This window comes from Drosophila eugracilis, unplaced genomic scaffold (assembly GCF_018153835.1).
Source record: "Drosophila eugracilis isolate 14026-0451.02 unplaced genomic scaffold, ASM1815383v1 contig_1197, whole genome shotgun sequence".
Classification (NCBI taxonomy): Eukaryota; Metazoa; Arthropoda; class Insecta; order Diptera; family Drosophilidae; genus Drosophila; species Drosophila eugracilis.
Window position 1 is genome coordinate 3,934,657 of NW_024571981.1, and position 20,490 is coordinate 3,955,146.

General features: G+C 40.3%; 1 protein-coding gene across 1 annotated transcript; it reads left to right on the forward strand.

Moving 5' to 3' along the window:
• The first annotated feature begins 5,389 nt into the window (after nucleotides 1-5,389).
• Nucleotides 5,390-20,343, forward strand: LOC108105665. Its single transcript, XM_017212364.2, is given in 10 exon segments — nucleotides 5,390-6,084; nucleotides 15,272-15,852; nucleotides 15,914-16,649; nucleotides 16,890-17,165; nucleotides 17,227-17,444; nucleotides 17,511-18,346; nucleotides 18,348-19,044; nucleotides 19,106-19,514; nucleotides 19,604-19,757; nucleotides 19,817-20,343. Coding segments are annotated over 10 exon segments (4,185 nt in total). The 5' UTR covers nucleotides 5,390-6,046; the 3' UTR covers nucleotides 20,057-20,343.
• The last annotated feature ends 147 nt before the right edge of the window (nucleotides 20,344-20,490 follow it).

The following is a 20,490-nucleotide window of genomic DNA, read 5'->3' on the forward strand; positions in this document are numbered from 1 at the left end:
TTAAATATAGGGGATAACAAAGTGTTGGTATAAAGGTTACAATACAAATACAATATTTCTATTCATTAACAGCTTAAATTACATTAAATTACATCAGACTTCAAAGGTGTTACATATATCTTAACGGGAGATCGTGTGGGTGGAATCTTTTGAGTCTTACCGCATCTTCAAGCTCATCTGGATGGTTAATCACGGTATTGAGATTTATGCTTCTGTCCAGAGATTCGTTAAACTTTCCAACAGAGGAGCCGTGTGGTAGAAGTTGTTTCCGTTTGAACTTGTATTGAAGAGTTTGACTAAGCGTTGCAACTATTGACAAATGGTCCGAGGATAGCTCGTATTTTGTTTCGACCGAGTTGTTGAGTTGTATTCCATTTACGATGAAAAAGTCAAGAGCTGTTGGCGTGAGCCTTGTATTGGCAGTATAAAAGGTGGGTTCCCCAGTAGCAGAACCAAAAGAAAGACTGTTTTGTGCAGCTAACGACCCAAGCAAACTTTCTATGTGGCTGTGGTGATGATTTTCAAAAATTTAATTTTTCTCAAATTTTGCATTTTTTCAAAAAATTGAAAAAAATATTTTTTTCTTCATATTTGAATGTGACTTCATTATTTTGAAAATAGATTGAAAAACGAGCTCAACGAGATATAACATTCCATTTTCCGACCATTATTGGCGTTGTAATGAATAAAATACTGATATTTTGAGACTAATTTTCGCATTTTTGGAAAGGGGTAACATCATAAAATTTTACGAAAAATCTGAAAAAATTGACTTTTTAAGTGTGGTACACAGTTCGACGGGGAATTTAAATACGAACTAAACAAGATATAACATTCCATGATACGATCATCTTTGGCTTTGTAATGAGGAAAATACTGATATTTTGAGACTCAAATCGGGACAGAGCGATTTTCGCATTTTTGGAAAGGGGTAATCATCATAAAATTTTACGAAAAATCTGAAAAATTTGACTTTTTAAGTGTGGTACACAGTTCGACGGGGAATTTAAATACGAACTAAACAAGATATAACATTCCATGATACGATCATCTTTGGCTTTGTAATGAGGAAAATACTGATATTTTGAGACTCAAATCGGGACAGAGCGATTTTCGCATTTTTGGAAAGGGGTAACATCATAAAATTTTACGAAAAATCGGAAAAAATTGACTTTTTAAGTGTGGTACACAGTTCGACGGGGAATTTAAATACGAACTAAACAAGATATAACATTCCATGATACGATCATCTGATCATATTTTGAGACCCAAATCGAGACACTTGCTTGTAGGTTTACAAGTCAGCGCTAATAATCTCTTAGGAGTGCTCAATTTAAATGTTAAGCCGAAAAGTAGGCAATCACATTTGGCGTTGTCTTTGTGTTAGCTGAAATTACTGCCTACTTCCAAAGGCTTGAAAATATAAAAACTTTAATAATATGATGCATGCTTTTGAGGGCAATCTTCTTATAATGTAGAATATAAGTAGAGTTTTATTGTCGAGAAGGGAATTTCTTGGGAATTTTAACACATAGCTCGCAAGGCGTCTTGAGATTTTGTTGAGAAAAGGCATTGGTCGCACATATTCGCGCCCTTTTATAGTTTTTGAATTTTGAGTGTTATTTGTCAAATAAAGGAAATATTTGTAAGCTGAATTATAACTGAACTCTAATAAAAGTGAAATGAAAATAAACAATGAAAATTAAGAAAATCAAGTGGATTTTCTAAATTCTCAATTTAGTTTAAAAAGCCAATTTTGTTTGCAATTGATAGATTTTTTATTTATTTTTAATTATTATAATCATCTCAATAATCAAATAATAACTTTTTTGCCAATTATTTAAGCTAAATTGGGGAAATAGTTAAAATATAAATAACAATAAAAAAATGGCAATAAATTCTTTATAGTTAAAAGTGTTTTGTTTGGTGCCGGCTCAATCAACAATCACGAAGTGTTAGACATTCTTCAATCTCATAAAACACCCACACAAAGCACGTTTCTTCGGTTTATACAAAACAACTTTAAAATGATGCATCAAGTGAAGCTGTGGAGAACAAAGACATCAAAATAGTTGAGTTAAAAGATTTTAGAGAAGTTTATTTGCATGAAGAAATTGATATTTAGGATTGCTTAAGGAAAATCGTTCTAATGCCTCACTAATTGTAAATGGCAAAAACTTTTTAATAAGTTGAAAAACTATATAGCTCTGTCAAATGTTATCTACACCTGCTTCAAACTTTATTTATGACTTTTAATACTTTCACTGCGTGGTCACCTTGAGGAGGGTTAAAGTGCGAATATTTTATTGCTGATAGAAACGAACCGGTTAAACTAAGCTTTTAAAACCCATGTGGGTATTTTTAATTGTTGTTGCCTTTGTCTTTTGTTTGATGATTATAAATTGTACATTTAAGGTTTAACGATTCATAAATTACTGACCAGCCCTTTCGCCCCATCTCTCAATCATTGAAATTAGTTTGACATAACGTGAACAACACGTCCAACACTTGGGAGCGACTTTTCAGAGGCAGCTTTTTCTTATTTTTTTATTATTTTTGACTAACGGAATTTTTACACTTTTTTTTGGACTCATTTTGTATATAAATTGTTTTCAAATATCATTAAAACGATATTTATTTATTTTTCTGTGTGCGTCTCTTTTTACGTAATGCTTTAAACCGGACCTCGAGTCTTGGCAGATCTTGACGCCATTTGAAGAGCAGTAAAAAAATCGATTTAGTGCCTGGCACACGATATTCTCGAGGCTGAAGATTGGCCAATGGCCGCTCTATGACATGAGAGGCTCTTTTGAAACAGAAACCCATAAAAAAAATCCAAATCCAAAATCCCAGATTCAAGTTCGTAACTTTGGCGCCAGTCACTAACGAATAGAACCGGCTTAGGAATTCCCCTTCATTCGGTTTCTAGAAAATATGCAATAAGGATCTTCTGGGGGTCGAATTTGCCGTAAAAAGACCCCACATCCGTGTTGACAATTAGCATGTGTTTGCTCAAAGCGGAAAGTAATATAAGGTATATGCCCAGCCATTGCATTTATTAATTATTGTTAACCAAAAAAACGTCGCCACTCGAAGCTAGCCAACGTACAGATCACATGAGTCAAAGCAAAAACAAAAAACAACCGAACGAACAACTTTGCTATGAGTTTTCGTTGTTTTCTTTAGTTAGAGCTTTTGGGGCTTGGTTCCTGTTACTACTGCTATATGCTGCAGAGGGCAAACCACGAAGTCGAAATCGTTAAAAAATCAAAATGGAGATTAGCATTAAGCACGTGATGCCATCTTGTGATGCCATTTTTTCTGTATTTCACTTTTTAGACAAATATTTTTGCAGAGATAATGCCTTCTCACTGATGTGTGCTGAAGTTTGTCGACACATATAGTGTAATTAAGCGAGCGACAGCTGAAATGGTCGTTTAAATGTAATTTAAGCTCAGTTTTTGTTTTGGTCAACAGAGGTGACAAATTAAGGCCCCATCGCAAGGTCATGTGAGGGGCGTCCATTAGCCATGAAGAGACATCAAGGGGTAAAACAACAGCTTAAAAGTAAAGACAAAATAGCAACAAAACAACGACACCGGCTGCAGATATATAAAAGTAAAATGTCGTAGCATTTGTCGCCATGCATCTCAGCTCCCGTGTGCTGATTGATTGGAAAGTTAAGGTTGTCGATCATCATCATCATCATTGAAATGAGGAAAACATAATGCCAGCTAATGTGAGATTATGCAAATCAAATGCGCATCTTCCAGCTCTCGATAAATACATTGACCTGCATGCCTGCGGGCCTGATGAGCCCGATGAGCTTGGGCTGAGTAAATTCAACACAACACTGTTTTCTTCATGTCTTTAATGATGAAATTATTCCGTAAATGAATACGAAAAGGTGGGGACTCATGTCAGAATGCACTTTCTACAAGGGAACATGTTGACGTTGCTTTTGAGTTGTTTACGATTTTCGGAAGATATTTAACACATGTTCATAGTTGATTTCGAATTGGGTTGGACAGTGTGGGAATTGATTTATTATCAGTAGATAACATAACTAGTAACTAGTACTCGTATAATTTTACTTTTTGATATTAATCGAAATGAATATTTTGTTATTTTTGGTATTTCGCAATGTTGGGGAATTCCCGGTTAGTAAAATATTACCAGTGAAGCAAAGCTGATGATAATTTTAAACAGAATTATTCAAATTAGACTAAGAAGCTATGACGCATTTAAAATTTTTAGGTAACAGTCTAGATAATGAGAATATTATCAGTTTTACGTTAGCCGGTTGTATTAATGCAAATTTCTCTGTACTGAAAAAATATATCGAACTTAAAGGTCTAAATGTTTTTGGCTGATTTCAATTAGCGATTCAAGTGCCAGGCTTATATATTAATTTGTTTCTTTTGAGGGCGAAGCCTCTTTTTTGATGACATTTAGCTGTCCAATTTATGAGTGTCGAACATGCGCCACCTGTCGGCGGTGTTTGTCCTGGCATTTTAGCACCCGGCCACTAACCGAAATGTTTGGCCAAACAATTAACCCAGCCAAGTCAGCTTTTGTGTCTGGGCATCGCGGGGGATGCCCTATCACCGATGGCTTGCATTCGATTTCGATTTCTAAATGAGCCGAATTGCCCAATGGCAGCGAGACCTTTGCAGCTGGGTACGGATCTTAGACTGGAATTGGAACCCCCAGATTGAGTTTGGGTCTGGGAATGTCTATCTGTCGGGGTAATGGGGTCTTGGATGCTTACATCACAGCAGGAGACCCCAGATTGGAGACTCGTCCCACAATGAGATGAAACTTGTTTCCTCTCGACTCTTTGCCAGCAATAAATATTTGCCTCCTCACTCGGCTTTGATTTCTTCTTACTTTTTTGGGGAACTTTTGTTTTTGCTTCTTGTGCAAAATACAAAGCGCGTGACTCCTTTCACAAGATGCGATTTGAAATCAAAAGTGCAGACAAAAGGTGTAAAAAAAGAGCCTCCAACCGCGGACGATACAAAAGCGTGAGTTTTTGGCCTGATTTTTGTGTGTCTTTTAAAAAAATATATATGTACCTTTTTTTTTGATGGTCAATATTGGTCGTATTGGCCCTGTCCCATGCTGTGTAGTTGAGTGTACGCCAGTCGCATCATTTTTACTTTCTCCCCTCAAAACTCAAACTCAAACTTAAGCTCAAGAAAGACGCCAAAAAAGAGAGAGGGAGCGAGGTGTTGGCCCAGAAAGAGAGGGAGTCTAAGTCTGTGAGAGAGACGTAGTGTCTGTGTTACCGGTTTCGCTATGGGGTGAAGCTTGGCTTACAGCAGATCCGTTTTGGTGTCTGTGTGAATTGCCTTTTAAGCCCGGCCACCGGGACTGGCAGCTTTCAGATACGTTTTTGCCTCTGCCGCGTTCAGAGTCAGAGTCGGATTTATCGTCTGGGTCTGGGTCTGAAAAAGATCTTGGATCTTGGTCTCGGTTTTCGGTTTTCCGTTTTCGGTTTCGTTTGTGTGATTCGGTTTCAGTTTCAGTTCGTTGGCGCGTTAGCACGGATCCAGTCGTGTGCACGGCTAAAATCACACAACTGAAAATCAAATAAAAAATATATATATTGATATATTAACCCATTTTGGTGGCCAAGATAGGCTCGTCGGTTTGCTATTCGGGTCAATGCTGTGCTCTGCATTGCCAACGTTATGCTAATTACCGAAAGGATACAAATCATAGCATACATCATCGGTTACAATCTCTTTGGCAAGACTCCGTCGCACTGCTGGTGACCAAATCCTCGTCCGGTGCCCCACCCGCCAAATAAGCGCTAGAAATAAAGAGATACATAGCCAGGAGAATATACATAACATATATTTATTTAATATATCAATCAACAAATTCGCAAAACGTGCCAAATATAATTTAAATCTATTTATTTTGTATAACAAAGAGCTAATAAGTCTAAACTATATAAATTAGTAAGTCGTTTAATTTAAATCCTCATAAAAAGCCACAACAAAGAAAGTTTGCCGCAGGAGCAGCCATTGGCTTCATCATGAAGAAGCCTCAAATGCTGTTTAGTTTAATTTTATGGTGAGTTCAACATTCTTAATTAAGCCATTAACGTGTGAAAGAGTGATTTAATCAAGTTGAGAATTAAAATAGCTATCATTGTTTTGCTTAATGTGAGATTTAGTTTTAGTCTATAAAATAAAATAACAATTAATTAAAATAGCCTTATCATAGGCTATTCACAAGGACTTAACACTTAACATAATCTCTTTGTTTAAAAGTGTCCTCAAATTTTAGTTAATTTATATTTCATCACTCCCTCAGTCGGTAATTTAATTGCAAGAATATGTAAATCTTGACATAAATGTCTGACCTTAGAAACTAGTTTTTTGGCATATTTTTGATGGCGGATCTCAGCTGCATTTATGACTTTATTTATGCATTAGCTCGGAGCATTAGAGCTTAGGCCAAATGGCCGGCCTACTACAACGAGCCACACATGAAACGCAGATGGCCATTAAAACAAATTATAGTTTGTAAGGCATGCGAATACAATTTGGTGGTTTTGTTCAGCCGCGAGCATCATTAATCATGGGTTTTCTACTCGCCTCGCGTTCAACAAGAAGCGTCAACGGAAGTCAAAGATTGACAGAGTCAGCCAGCTTATCACTGACTGATTCGACTTCCACGTTTTAATGGTCCTTGAGGCATTTCATTAACTCTTCACAACAAATCGAAAACTATTTTCAAGAATTAGCATGTTGACAAAGATGGAATTGGTTGATAATATAATATCAGCACATGAATATTTATTTATTGAGGCGCGACCAAAGTCGAACGATCATGTAATATCGATTTGAATTGGATTTCTTTGCTCAGCTCAGCTCGGCGGTGAAAAATCAATTTGAAAAGTTTCACTTTCATTTTTCCCTCTCTTGACTGGGAAGATGCCAAGGCAAATCGAAGAAAAAAAAAGTTGTCAGCGGCAACAAAAGACTCTTTCGCTTTTTATGTTTGTGTGTCGTGCCAGGTGGTTTTTGGAACGGTTACACAATCATGACTTTATTTTCGTTTTCAGTCCGCGCTTTTCGCCTCTTTTTTCGGTTTTGTGTTAACCGCATTGACATAATTTCCAGCGTAGGCATCCCAAAAAAAAAAAAAAAGAAACCGAATCATAAAACTTTACATAATTTTCAGGCGTATCCGATTCATAGGCCTGCAATTAATCTGGCTTTATCGATGGAGAAGCTCAGCGGCGGAGCCTAGTTTTAATTAACAGATATTTTATTTTGAAAATTTAACAGTCGACTGCTAAGTGTAGAAAGTTTTCTCCTATCTCCTATCTCCGGTCGCATTAATTCGGCGTTTTGTGTTAATCAGTGTGTGTAAGTTATGCAAATTGGAACGCGGCATTAGCAGTTCCCTTATGCAATCGGTTGGATAATCTCTAGCCGGCTGGCGACATTGGTGGACCAGGCCGGGCTCACCAGATTTACTATTTTCGAGGCCTTGGCCAGTTGTGACTTCTTTGGCTTAGTCATGCGGCGACGCTCAGAATGCAGCCGAGCAACTTGATTGCTCAGGCAAATTAAGCACAAGTGCTGCCGATTGCCGACTGTCGACTGCTGACTGCCGACTGCGCTGCCAGATGCTGACATTGTCTAGTTGACACACTTAAGTCACTTAAATGTCGTAGAATTCTTGCTAAAAGTTTTCTCGAGTGTTTTACAGCATACAAACATTTTTTAACACTTTTTGACATTTTTTTTTTATTGACTGCGGCGTCAAGGTTTGGCGCCCCCTAAAGCGATGTCACCGGCTAGCCGAAAGCAACAAATTATGGATTTTTATAATTGTGATTTTTGCAAGCGAAATATTTGAAGTGAACTGGAGCATGTGCGTGGGCTGAAACGAAAGACTTAGGCAACGAACTTGAATTGACAATCAACGGTAGCAAGGCCAATGCGGATGTGGGTGGATCTTATGGGATAAAATGATGGGACACGTGCCTAAAGAGAGGATAATAATACACATGGGAATGGCTTTTGAAGGTCAAGCCAGATTGAAATAGAAAAAAACAAGACATGAAAGCTTATAATTATAATAACAGCTTAAGCTAAACATATTCTATATTTAATATATGATATTTTTAAAACATAATCTCTAATCCGATACCGAAAGATTTATCTCTTTGAGAACGCCAGACATGACTATTTAGAATTCATAAAATTCTTAATAGACCAATTTATTTTTGACTTAACAATTCCGCATCCTCACATATGTAGCTATCCCATCATCATTTAAGTGTTCTTTTTGTGATTAATCTATTTCACAGACGTCCATTATCACCTGGCCAAAGAAAAAAGTATTCAAATTAAAACTGGCGCCGCCTCTTCAGCTAACACATATTTGTAGACAGAATTAGTCAAGAGTTTATCTTATTTTTTGCAGGCTAAAACTGCTTTAAAATCAATTAGCCAGCGTGTATATGATAAATAAGTAATTAACAGAACAAAAACAGAACGGTGAGTTCAAGGCTGAAACGAAATCTGAAACTGAAACCGAATTCTGTTGGTCGAGAATTCGTTTTTTATGTGTTTTTGTAATTTAATTTGCAAGTTTTGCCCGTCTTTCGATGGTCTGTCATTTATCATATTTATTTAATTCGTTGCTGGCTGAGTCTGAGACACGTTTTTTTTTTATGCATGCCTAAGTCTAATATATTGACTAATTAATCATCATTTGTCTGGGCTAGAGATCCGAACACCGAAAGTTGATCCAGTGAAAAGTTGAATAAACCTTTTTGTCATGTGGCATATAGCTGGCGGCTAGATGGCCGAGAATTCCTTTTCTTCCTCGGGCTTCCTGGTGAAAGGCAATCAGAACTAGAGATCGGTGTAGTTGTTGACCCTGAGTGAGCATGCATAACTATGTCGTTGGCCAACTCCAACTCAATAAATCAAGAAGCCGTTGCTCAACTTGTTTTCTGCTCCGCCAAGAATAATTCAAAGCGCACAAATATTTCTGCGAGTGTCCAACTGTGGCAGCGCCTGTCTGACCACTTTGTTCATTTCTACATACGTGGGTCCAAAAAACGGGTTAACCCGAATAAAAAATAAAACTATATCGACCAATATGCACAGCAGCTGGACATAAAAAACCATACATAAGAAAAATCTAAAGGAAACAGGCCGCCAATTGTCTTTTTCAATATAGCTCGCAGTCTTTTCCCTTCGATACACAAAAATGTGACACAATCAACCGCAAAACATATATAAAATGTATATACCCATGCATACATCTTGTTGGCGACTGGTTTATTTGGGTTAAAAAGAAATTTTTCGGATGCGGCTTGAGCTCCCCTCTTTTAAAGAGGTAACGGTACAAGGTATCTGTGAAATAAGAAAAAAAACAGAAACCCAATAACAAAATCTGAAGCAAAATGCCAAACAGACGAAAGTGAAATTTTTTGTTGTTGCCATGGTAAGACGTAATCAACTTCAACAGGATGAAGTGGCCAACAGGCTTGACTGGGCCTCATTTTTTTCGGGTTTTTGAGTAATTTTGCTGTCCAGCAACGGAACTAAATATTATTGAGCTCTTCAAATGAAGTTTTAAGAGCCTTTTGAGGTTTCTTTTTGACACTTGCCTGCTGAGAGCAACCGGCGTCTTCCGTCATTTCAAGGTGCTGCAACAGGTTGCTTTCTTACATAAGTCGGATGAGGTTGGTTGTAAAGATAAAGATTACGATGGGGATGTTATAGTGAAGATTCAAGAGCTTTTCAAATATTTTTGGAAATGATAAAATCTTCCAACTACCAACGCTTATTGTGTTTGTTGTTCTGTGGATTATGTTGGTCGATTTTGGTTTTAGCGATTTTCCATTCCTTTGACAAAGTTTGAAAAAAAGAATTTTCAAGTTCTGGTTTTCAAAATTCACTAGTTACCAAAAAAGTTTATAAGCGTATCTCCTCTATGTTTCCCCATCTCGATCTTTATCTTAATTTCCATACCCAAAAGCTCTTTTAACTTTCTCACATTTCACCTTAAATTGCCCGAAAAGATTTCACAGCATTTGGCTGCCGGCGAGGGAACTCAAAAACATTTTCACCAACACACCTGGGTGCGTTGTCAATTTTGGTAAATTACACGACGATTATAAGCGATCATATCGGTGTTGTCACCTTAATGCGCCGTTTAGAGAGTTCGAGGCCTAAGTTTGGCTAAATGGCCGATTACATTTTCCCTTTTTGCCAAATGGGTCGGCAGTTGGCCAACGAGCTGTGACCTTGCTGTCAGTAACCAACTGGCATTTTATCGTAAATCAAATGAAAAATCAAAACCAATTTGCATGCAGGCAACACCCTGTATGTATAAAAGGAGAGAGATACGGGGGGCCAGAAAGCTGCTCTTCGAAATGTTTACCAATATCAAGTTGTATGCACTTTCGCAATGAAAACGAAAGTTACGCCCCGCTATCCATATACTCGAATATATTTGTATGGTTGTCTGTGGCGCGTGACTTTGCCAGCGTTTACACTTTCTTGCCATAAAAAGCAACAGCCCCATGGGGACATACACTGGCATAGAATTATGATCTTCACGCCTCTTGGTTAGCGTTCAGGCAACGCTCACCAGTAACCAGTTACTATAGTAACCAGTAACATCTGCAGCCGCAACTGCAGACTTGGCAATGTAACCAATATTCGAAGCCACATCGATGAACGTCACTGAAAGAAGAGGTAAACATGAAAATTGCATCATGCCTGCATTTGACGTTGATGTCGGATGATCATCAAAGTTACCAATGATCATCGTAATGGTAATGAAGTGCACTTGAAAATTTCTGTATGGAGTTCTTCAGTTGACTTGGTTTTTTGTCGTAAATATTTCCTCATCCTTTCAGAGAAGAGCAATGCAAACTGGATGAGGGCGTAATGTATTCAATCACGAGTATTTCCCTAGCCTTTTGTCTGGTTTTATTTTTTGGCCCGGTCTACTCCTATCCATTGTGCAATGTTCAGAGCCAAGAAACTGGCTATGTAATGAACACGACAAAGAAACCACGACGTCAGAGTGAAACACAAAGTGTTTGGGGAGGGTATACTGTGCTGATCACATGACCATCACATGGTAACAGGAAAATGTTCGACTTAACCGGGGTTTGGTGGCCTAAATTGTGAGATATACTTGAAAGGCATGTTCTTACTGTGACCTGTCTTAAGCTGACTTATGCAAAGGTGATTACCACGTATACAATTTATGGGAAACCTTCAAAAACTTCAAAGAAGTAAATATTTTTTCTCTTTGTTTTTGTAATAAAAAGTAAAGTTTAAAGCAGAAGAGTATGCAGGACTCGACTTTTGTTAAAAATACTTTCGTTTTCTGGTTTTGTTCCATGCTTTTGTGGTAGTATTTATGGCAGTCGCTGGTGTTGTTTTCCTGCTGGCTGTGTTGGTGGTAGGAAATCATGTGCAAAGTCACATGACGATGACGCTACGTGCCTTTGGAGTAATTGCAGCAAGACATGGATGCCAGGGGTGTTGCCAGCCGACGACAGGCGTTAAAGCACATACAGATATAATAAACATACGAATGATGAAGATGTATACACTAGACCTGTACGAGTATGTGTTTTGGCCGGTACGTCTGCATATTTGGCAAGGCGGCAGCAACGGCGGACTGTTGATAATGAAAAAACGACGTCAAACGGCCGTTCGCATGAGTAATGCGCATACCAAACACTCCGATGGCTTCCGCAATTTGTATTGCATTTATTTGTTATTATTGCTGGGTGCCACACTAACCCATTTCATGGAAGTAAACCCTCTTCGGAGAGGCATAAGTAATTTTTATATCGGCTGCTGTTGCTATTGCTGCATGATTTGCCAATTGGCAGCAAGTCAAGTTTGTTGCCTAAGTCTTTTGTTTTCCCGCTGATTGCGCAAAAGCGATTGCGGGTGTTCGGAGTTTTTCCGTTTCTAAGTATTCATTGGGAATGCCTCTTATGTTGGCGCAGATTGTTCATATGTGGGTAGTGGCTTATCTAAGGCCACTTAACTCATGATTTGCACAGACAATTAATTCGTGACTCTCAATTGCGCACAGCTACCGAACTATCAGCACTTGCAAATTGAACATAAATCGCTTATCGGCATCACTGGGAATTTATGCAAATCTCAAAATAGCATAATTTCCATCGATCGAAGCGGTTGTGCAATATTTATTAAATAAGACAAATTAACAATGATATATCGTTAGCAATTGTGATGGGCTTATGCAAGTCGCTTAATAGCCAGACAAATATCAACTATTTTAGGATTGGCACGCGTTCATCAGCTCTTCGGTGCAACTGGTTTGACTTGTTCGATGTGCCATTTGGTATTTTTACAGTTCTTACTCACGTGTTTTGTAATTGCCAATCGATCCGATGTATGACTAACTACCGATTGTAAAACGACTGTAAACAAAATGCTAATACCACGAGCTGCTGCTTATAATGGGCTTATACAGCTTAATAATAAGTTTCAATCAATAAATACAATTACCCCGAAAGATGTCGATGTGACCGATAATCGAGTGCGATTTTTACGAGGAATTTGACTCAGGCAAATTCTTATAAAATCATTTCTCTGCGATTACCATACTGGCCGCAGTTTCCGTTTGCCAACCAGTCAGCTGAGCAAACCAAATAAATGTCAAACAAATAAATAAATTTCGCCGAAAACAAGTTCAAGCAACCTCTACGCAAATCAGAAAATCAAAAATATTCCCCACGTCCAGCTGAAAAGACTTGTGACAACATAAATTCGATCCCTGCTTCCGTTGTGACTTCCATGGACTGATTGATAAACCCAACACGAACTTTCCTTTTCAATATTTGATTTATTTAATTGTTGAACCATTTGGATTACAACAAACAACGCTCGATAAAAATAGAAAAAGAAATGCTAACTATTGATGTCATAATGCTGTTAAATAACGTATACGCGGCATGTGCCGTGCATTTCTATTTGCGTTTATTTTTTTCTTTCGACTGCGGTTTTGTTTGTTTGTTTGAGTGGTTTTTTTTTGTTTGTTTTATGGGTGCCATCAGTAGCGAGGCATGACACACATTTTTGCATTTCAGATGGTGACATAAATTCCAGACGACCCGCTCCATGCCGCATAAAAGCCATAAACAAACAAATGTAAATTGCCAGCACTTCTGCTTTCGCTTTCAGCTCAGTTTCGGCTAAGTTTTTTACACATTTTGAGAGGGACGTGACGGCAGTCAAGTTCTGCAAAAGTACAACTAAAAGGGGATTACTCGTGCCCGGTAATAAATTAACTTATGTGTGCCAATTGCCTGCCGACTGCTACCTGCATATTGGCCAATGGCTGCGGATTCGACTGGCCCCAATGGGCAGCCACGCACCTGGCAAATGGGTAATCGCATTACGAATTATTTTCGGTAATCGTTACTTCATTTGGCATTTTTTTTTTTTATGCCAGAATCGCAATAATGAATTAAGATTTGTAATGGGTTTTTCGATGATTGCAAATAAATGAGAAAAATGTGTTTGTACGAAACTCTAGCAGTGACCCAAATTACCTCATAATTGCCAAGATTATGTTTCGAAGATGCCACACCTAATATATTTTATCCGATGAAAACTTTTCCATAATTAAGCTTATCATTTCCTACGGTTTATTTCAAAAACAAAACAGATTTATGTGGCTCTTGAACTCCCGACAAGTTCATAGCCCAAACATATCTTAAATCATTAAAATTTGACTGAAATCTTTTAGATAGACACCATCAAGCGGTCACTTAAAAGTTACCAAAAATACAAAAGCCTTGAGCATTCGTCTAAGCAACTCGAACGAAATACCACAAATTACGTTCAACTTTTAAATGAGTGCTAAACAAAATATACGTGTGTATAACTCAATAAAATAAGCCAACAAAAAATATATAAACAAAACCAATTAAACTGAAACCAGAAAGTTAACTCTGTTTGAATATAATTTTGTATCGATGGAGTTGGCCAAAATTTATGTAGGGGAAGGTGAGGACGTTTACCCAAACATTGAAATGAGCTCATTAGGCGGGTTCTAAAAGCGGATCTTCTACGCCCACATCCACATCCACAGCCACATCCAGCAGATTGCAGAGTGTTGCATAATCTTGGATCTTGACGGCAAGCGCAAATAAATTGCATATTGTTGCTGTTGACAAAAGACTTCAATTCGGAAATTAATGTCAATGCAACCACAAAAGAAACTCCGTCACGTGAGCCGAGGCGGCTGGCCGAAATCAATAGAATAACATAATGACAGGCCAACAAAGTGCGGCATAATAAGCCATTCAGTCAGTCAGTCAGATAGTGAGTCAATCAGTCATTCAGTCAGTCAGTCAGCCAGTCAAAGCCTTTTGGGGGCATTCGGCGTCATTGTTCATAATTCGAAATTGATTAGTTCGACAGACGTTTCTCATATCCGGTTAGGCAGAAAATCGCAGACCTACGCCTCTACTCCTCCATTATATACATTATTTTTATATGCATAGTTTTCAGTTTCAATTTTCGTTGTCTGTGCCTCGTTTAATTAACAGTGTGAGCAAACGACGGCGATGTGAGAAAACTTGTAATTAAATGCCGGAAAATGCATACGAAGCTCATGAATGAATGAAACGGAGACGATTCCGAGCAACAAATTAAAAACACGTGGTTGAAGTTTTCGGGTTAAACCACTGAGTTCTGATAACAGGAAAATAGGAGGAAAACCCTCGGTAAAAGATTTAAATATTTTGGGTAAAGCCAACAAGATAGCAATCATTAAATGAATAAGCAATTGTGTTGGGAAAATCATATCAAGAAAGAAAATACCCAACTTAATAGTTGTTTTGATGATTCAGCAACCATCTAAGGTCTACTTTTAACGAGAGGTTTTATTGTATTCTAATCAAAAGATGTTTGTTCGATTTCCTTATAATGAATGAATAGAATATAACTGCCATTATTTTCATTTTGTTTCTTTATTAATGAAAACTAGTTTTGTGTTTACGAATACCCAAACACTTGAAATTAAGTTTGACATTTTAAATTAATTATCACAGGCGTTTGATAAAGACATTAAGTCTTGGATTGGTTGTTGAAGTTTAAAATGCTTGTTTCTAAAGGTCAATATATATTTTATGATTAGGTTACGATTATTGTGAAAGCATTTGTGTTTAATATTTTAAATGTTTATAACTAATTTTGAAATCCTTTTTCCATATTTTTAGGTGCCTTTGTGCTCCCAGTCTGACACTCCGTATCCCCGAGGACCTTGAGAATGCAGCCATTAATGCCCTGAGCTCCGAACGTGCCCGTTCCCTGACCCAGTGTGGATCCTCCGAAGAAGGAGAGGGCACTGTTGCCGGTGATTATGATGTTTGCCCGCCGAGCAAGTACCGCCAGCCCACTGCTGAGTGCAACAATGTTTCCCATCGCAAGTGGGGAGCTCGTGGAGATATCTTCCAGCGTTTGCTGGTGGCTGATTATGCCGATGGTGTTAGCCAGCCAAGGACATCCAAGGGAACTCATGCTCTACCCGATGCCGAACTGGTAATCGAACATCTGCAACGCCATGTGGAGGGTGAACTGCGTCATGCCCATATAACTGCCATGCTTCCTGCTTGGGGTCAATTGCTGGCCAATGACCTGGTCGAGGTCGGACAGCTGCCCATCTCCGGAAAGTGCTGCGAACGTGATTCCGCCGTCAAGGATCCCAGCGAGCTCCAGCAGTGCTTCGTTCGAGCGGGACCCGATTGCAAAGAGTACAAGCGATCGGCTCCAGGTTTCGATGCAGAGGCGTGCCAGAAACGTAAGCCCATAAAACTTGAAGTCAACGGAATAGAATCAGTAATATAAATTTCTCTTTACAGACACTCGCCAGCAGATGAACATTGCATCGGCCTACATTGATGGGTCTGGACTTTATGGATCTACTCGCCATGAATTCGACCAGCTGCGCACCTATATCAGTGGTGGAGTCAAGGTGGAGTCCTGCAAGTTCTGCCAGGTGGCCGGAGCCACGGGAGCTCTACATCGTGCTCTTTTGCAGCAGCACAACAACATTGGCGAACAATTGTCGCATATCAATCCCGATTGGTCCGAGGAGGATGTTTTCCTGGAGGCCAGACGCATCATTACGGCCACCATTCAGCACATCACCTACAATGAGTTCTTGCCTTTGGTTCTGGGACAGGAGACGACTGCTAAGGAAGGTCTCCGACTGACTGCCGAGAAGCACTCGAGCAACTACTCCAGCTCTGTGAGGGGAGGAATCTACAATGAGTTCGCCACCGCAGCCATGCCCGCCTTCTGGAGTATGTATCCCCCAGAGATGCTGTCCAAGAAGATGTCCGCCCATGAGTTATTGTCCATTGCTGCTCTGCAAAAGTCCCTGGTTCCCAGTCAAACGAATGCCGAAGGTTGGTCCGAGTTGGCTTTGGCCGTTCATCGTGGACGTGACCATGGAGTGGCTTCTTACGTCCATGCCCTCGATCTCTGCGAGCGTCGATTTGCCGATCAAGGTGCTGCCAATGTGAGCTTCGATACTTTGGGCCAGGTGTCCAACATTCCCGAGGAGTACATCACCAATCTGCGTGACATTTACCAGTAAGTTTTTATGGCACTTTTAATTGATTAAACCACATTTTGAGATAAGTCTTTTAAATACCGGTTTGATTCGGATTTTTTGGTATACTTAGCTCCAACAATTTTAATGTAGCTTTAAAATAAATTCCAAATGGGTATCAGTTTTCTTTTATATTCGTAATAAACCCAAATATATATTAAATCAATGTTTGTCCATAAAATGAACATTATATTTATATTCCGTTTTTTATTCTCTTTTAGAAACGCTGAGGATGTCGATTTGTTGGTGGGCGCCCTGCTAGAAGAGCCTGCGGTTGGAGCTCTCTTTGGACCCACAATTAGCTGCCTGCTCACCCTCCAGTTCGAGCAACTGAAGCAGACCGATCGTTTCTGGTACGAGAACGAAATCCCTCCATCTTCCTTCACCCTGGACCAGCTGAAGAGCATTCGCCAGACATCTCTATCTGGTTTACTGTGCGGATCCCATCAAGTAAGCACAGCCCAGTCCAAGGCCTTCATTCTAGAAGACAACTACCTGTGAGTAAACTATGACTATATTTTTAGAAAGAGCTTTTTTATAAAATTAATTATTTTAAAGGAACTCGATATTGGACTGCGACCAGCTACCCAAGTTTGATCTTAAGCCTTGGCAAGTAAACCCTGAGGACGAAGTGCATGTGGAGCACGTGGAAGTTGAGCCAGCGACCAAGGAAGCCATTGCTGAGCTGAGTCCCGAACTTATTGAGGCTGCCGTTGAACGTGCCAAGCAGGAATTGGAAGAACGCAAGCGATTCGAATACGAAGTGTGGCGTACAAGTAAGTTTTGAAAGGGGTTTCTATAATTTTATAATCCTAACTAACAAAACCCCTTATCTGTTTCAGAGGGTGGTATCAGTGCCCGCTCCCCCGATGGTACGGCTGCCTCCTTCAGCAAAGCTAACCTGGCGGCCCTTAACCTGGCTAACTCTTCGTTGATCTTCGAGCTGACCTCCAATGAAATTGTGAAGACCCTCAACCATATTACCCGACGCAAGCGTCAGATCTTCAACCCCAACCAGAATGCTTTTAATCGTAATGAGCTGACCGATACCCTGCAAACGGTGGACATTAGTGGACTGCTTGGTGGTGCCCAGAAGGCGCTGGATGAGTGCCCGGAACCCAACCAACAATGCGATGCGAACTCACCATTCCGAACAATGTCCGGAAGGTGCAACAATCTGCGTAACCCCAACTGGGGCAAGTCACTGACCACTTTCTCCCGCCTGCTGCCCGCTCAGTATGAGGATGGTATCTCGGCACCCAGAATTACTGGAGTGTCAGGAACCCCATTGCCCAATCCCAGAACTATTTCTACCACAATCCATCCTGATATTTCCAACCTGCACACTCGCTACTCTTTGATGGTGATGCAGTTCGCCCAGTTTGTCGATCACGATTTGACTTTGACCCCAATCCATAAGGGATTCCACGAGTCCATCCCCAGTTGCCGACCTTGCAACTCCCGCCAGACAGTGCATCCTGAATGTAATCCATTCCCAGTGCCCGCTGGCGATTTCTACTATCCCGAGGTGAATGTTACCAGTGGTGAGCGCTTCTGTTTCCCCTCGATGAGATCTCTGCCTGGACAGCAATCGCTGGGACCTCGTGACCAAATCAACCAGAACACTCACTTCTTAGATGGCTCCATGGTTTATGGAGAGACCATCTGTCTATCGAGCAAAGCTGAGAGGATTCTCTGGGCGCATGAACAGCACTCAATTAAGAGGCAAGGAACTTCTACCTTTGGGACCTCATCCTGAGTGCAAATCTCGCAACGGTCTATGCTTCCTTGGAGGCGATGACCGTGCTTCCGAGCAGCCAGGTCTTACTGCTATCCACACCGCCTTCTTGCGTGAACATAACCGGATTGTTGAGGGCCTGCGTGGAGTAAACCCCCACTGGAACGGAGAGCAGCTCTTCCATCATGCCCGTAAAATTGTCAGTGCCCAAGTGCAACATACCGTGTTCAATGAGTTCCTGCCCCGCATTCTCAGCTGGAATGCCGTCAATCTGTATGGCCTGAAGCTCCTGCCCCAGGGATACTACAAGGACTACAACCCATCCTGCTCTCCGATTGTCTTTAACGAATTTGCGGCTGCTGCCTTCCGAATCGGTCATTCCCTGCTGCGTCCCCATATTCCTCGCTTGAGTGTCCAGCATCAGCCTGTGGAGCCTCCACTACTTCTGCGTGATGGTTTCTTCCGTATGGATAATCTCCTGCAGCCTGGAATTATTGACGAAATTCTACGTGGTCTGGTGGCTACACCAATGGAGACCCTGGATCAGTTCATCACCGGTGAGGTCACCAATCATTTGTTCGAGGACCGTAAGATTCCCTTCTCCGGAATCGATTTGATCGCTCTGAATATTCAGCGAGGTAAGTTTACTTTATTAATCGAGTTTCTTATAAAATATTAATATAATATTGCTTTTTCCAGCTCGTGATCATGGAATCCCCTCGTACAACAACTACCGTGCCCTTTGCAACTTAAAACGTGCCACCAACTGGAACGACTTGAGCCGCGAGATTCCCACTGAGGTGATCAACCGTTTCCAGAAGGTCTATGCCAGCGTTGATGACATTGATCTCTTCCCTGGTGCCATGACTGAGCGTCCTCTTCAGGGTGGTCTGGTTGGACCCACTTTGGCCTGCATCATTGGCATCCAGTTCAGGCAGCTGCGCAAATGCGATCGTTTCTGGTACGAGAACCAGAATCCGGAGGTCAAGTTCACGGAAGCTCAGCTGGCTGAGATCCGTAAGGTGACGCTGGCCAAGATCGTGTGCGAGAACCTGGAGATCACCGGAGACATGCAGCGCGCTGCCTTCGATTTGCCCAGCAACTTCCTGTGAGTATATTTACATTTTCATTTTAAATTTATGATCTTATAAGCTTACAATTTATTTATCTTATTAAATTCATAATTATATTTTATAGAAACCCACGTGTGCCTTGTGCATCAATGCCCCAGATTGACTTGAACGCCTGGCGCGAAAATGTCCAGGGCTGTCAGATTGGCAACCGAAATGTCCGTGTTGGCGAGTCCGCCTTCCCATCGCCTTGCACCAGTTGCGTCTGTTCTGCAGAGGGGGTAAGGTATTAAATTATATCTTAATTTAAGCATTTACTAATTTTTGTATCTTAAATTAGGCTCAGTGTGCCTCTCTGCGCATCACCGATTGCGGTCAACTGATCCGCCAGTGGCCCAAAGAGGCTATTCTGCGCGACGAGGTTTGTAACTCGCAGTGCGGTATTTATCTGACTGGTCAGCAGGCCAGTGGCTTCAATCCACAACAGCGACAGGGTCAAGCTCAGCCACGTGTGACCCGATCCCGCAACCAGAACCTCTTCAAGTTCCCTGACCTTACGCCCTTCATTGCTTCCCTCTAAGAATTGAGGATGGCGATGCAACTAGGAGTAAGCGAAAGCGATAAACAATGACATTTTGTACATAACTTGTGCGTTTGTACATAAGATTCTTTGTTGTTTGCTTACCTAAAGACTTGTCCAATGCATTAGCGAGATCTATATATACTCGCCTGTTCTGTACGTCGAAAGATACAAAACACTCGGCCCCATCATCAGACACTTGCTATTCGAAGTGTCCTAGTTATATCCTAATTAAAATTAAACCATAACTATTAACAAATTATAATAAACACTTATTGTGAGTGAAAAAATTTATACTAGTTTGATCTATAATCTAAAAGGGTTCAAGGCGTTGGTCATTTCGGTCATTCGGACTGTTTTTGCTTGGCCAAATTTTGGATTTTTTGAAAGGGGTCAGTCACATCATCTATTTTTGAGAAAAATGACTAAAATTT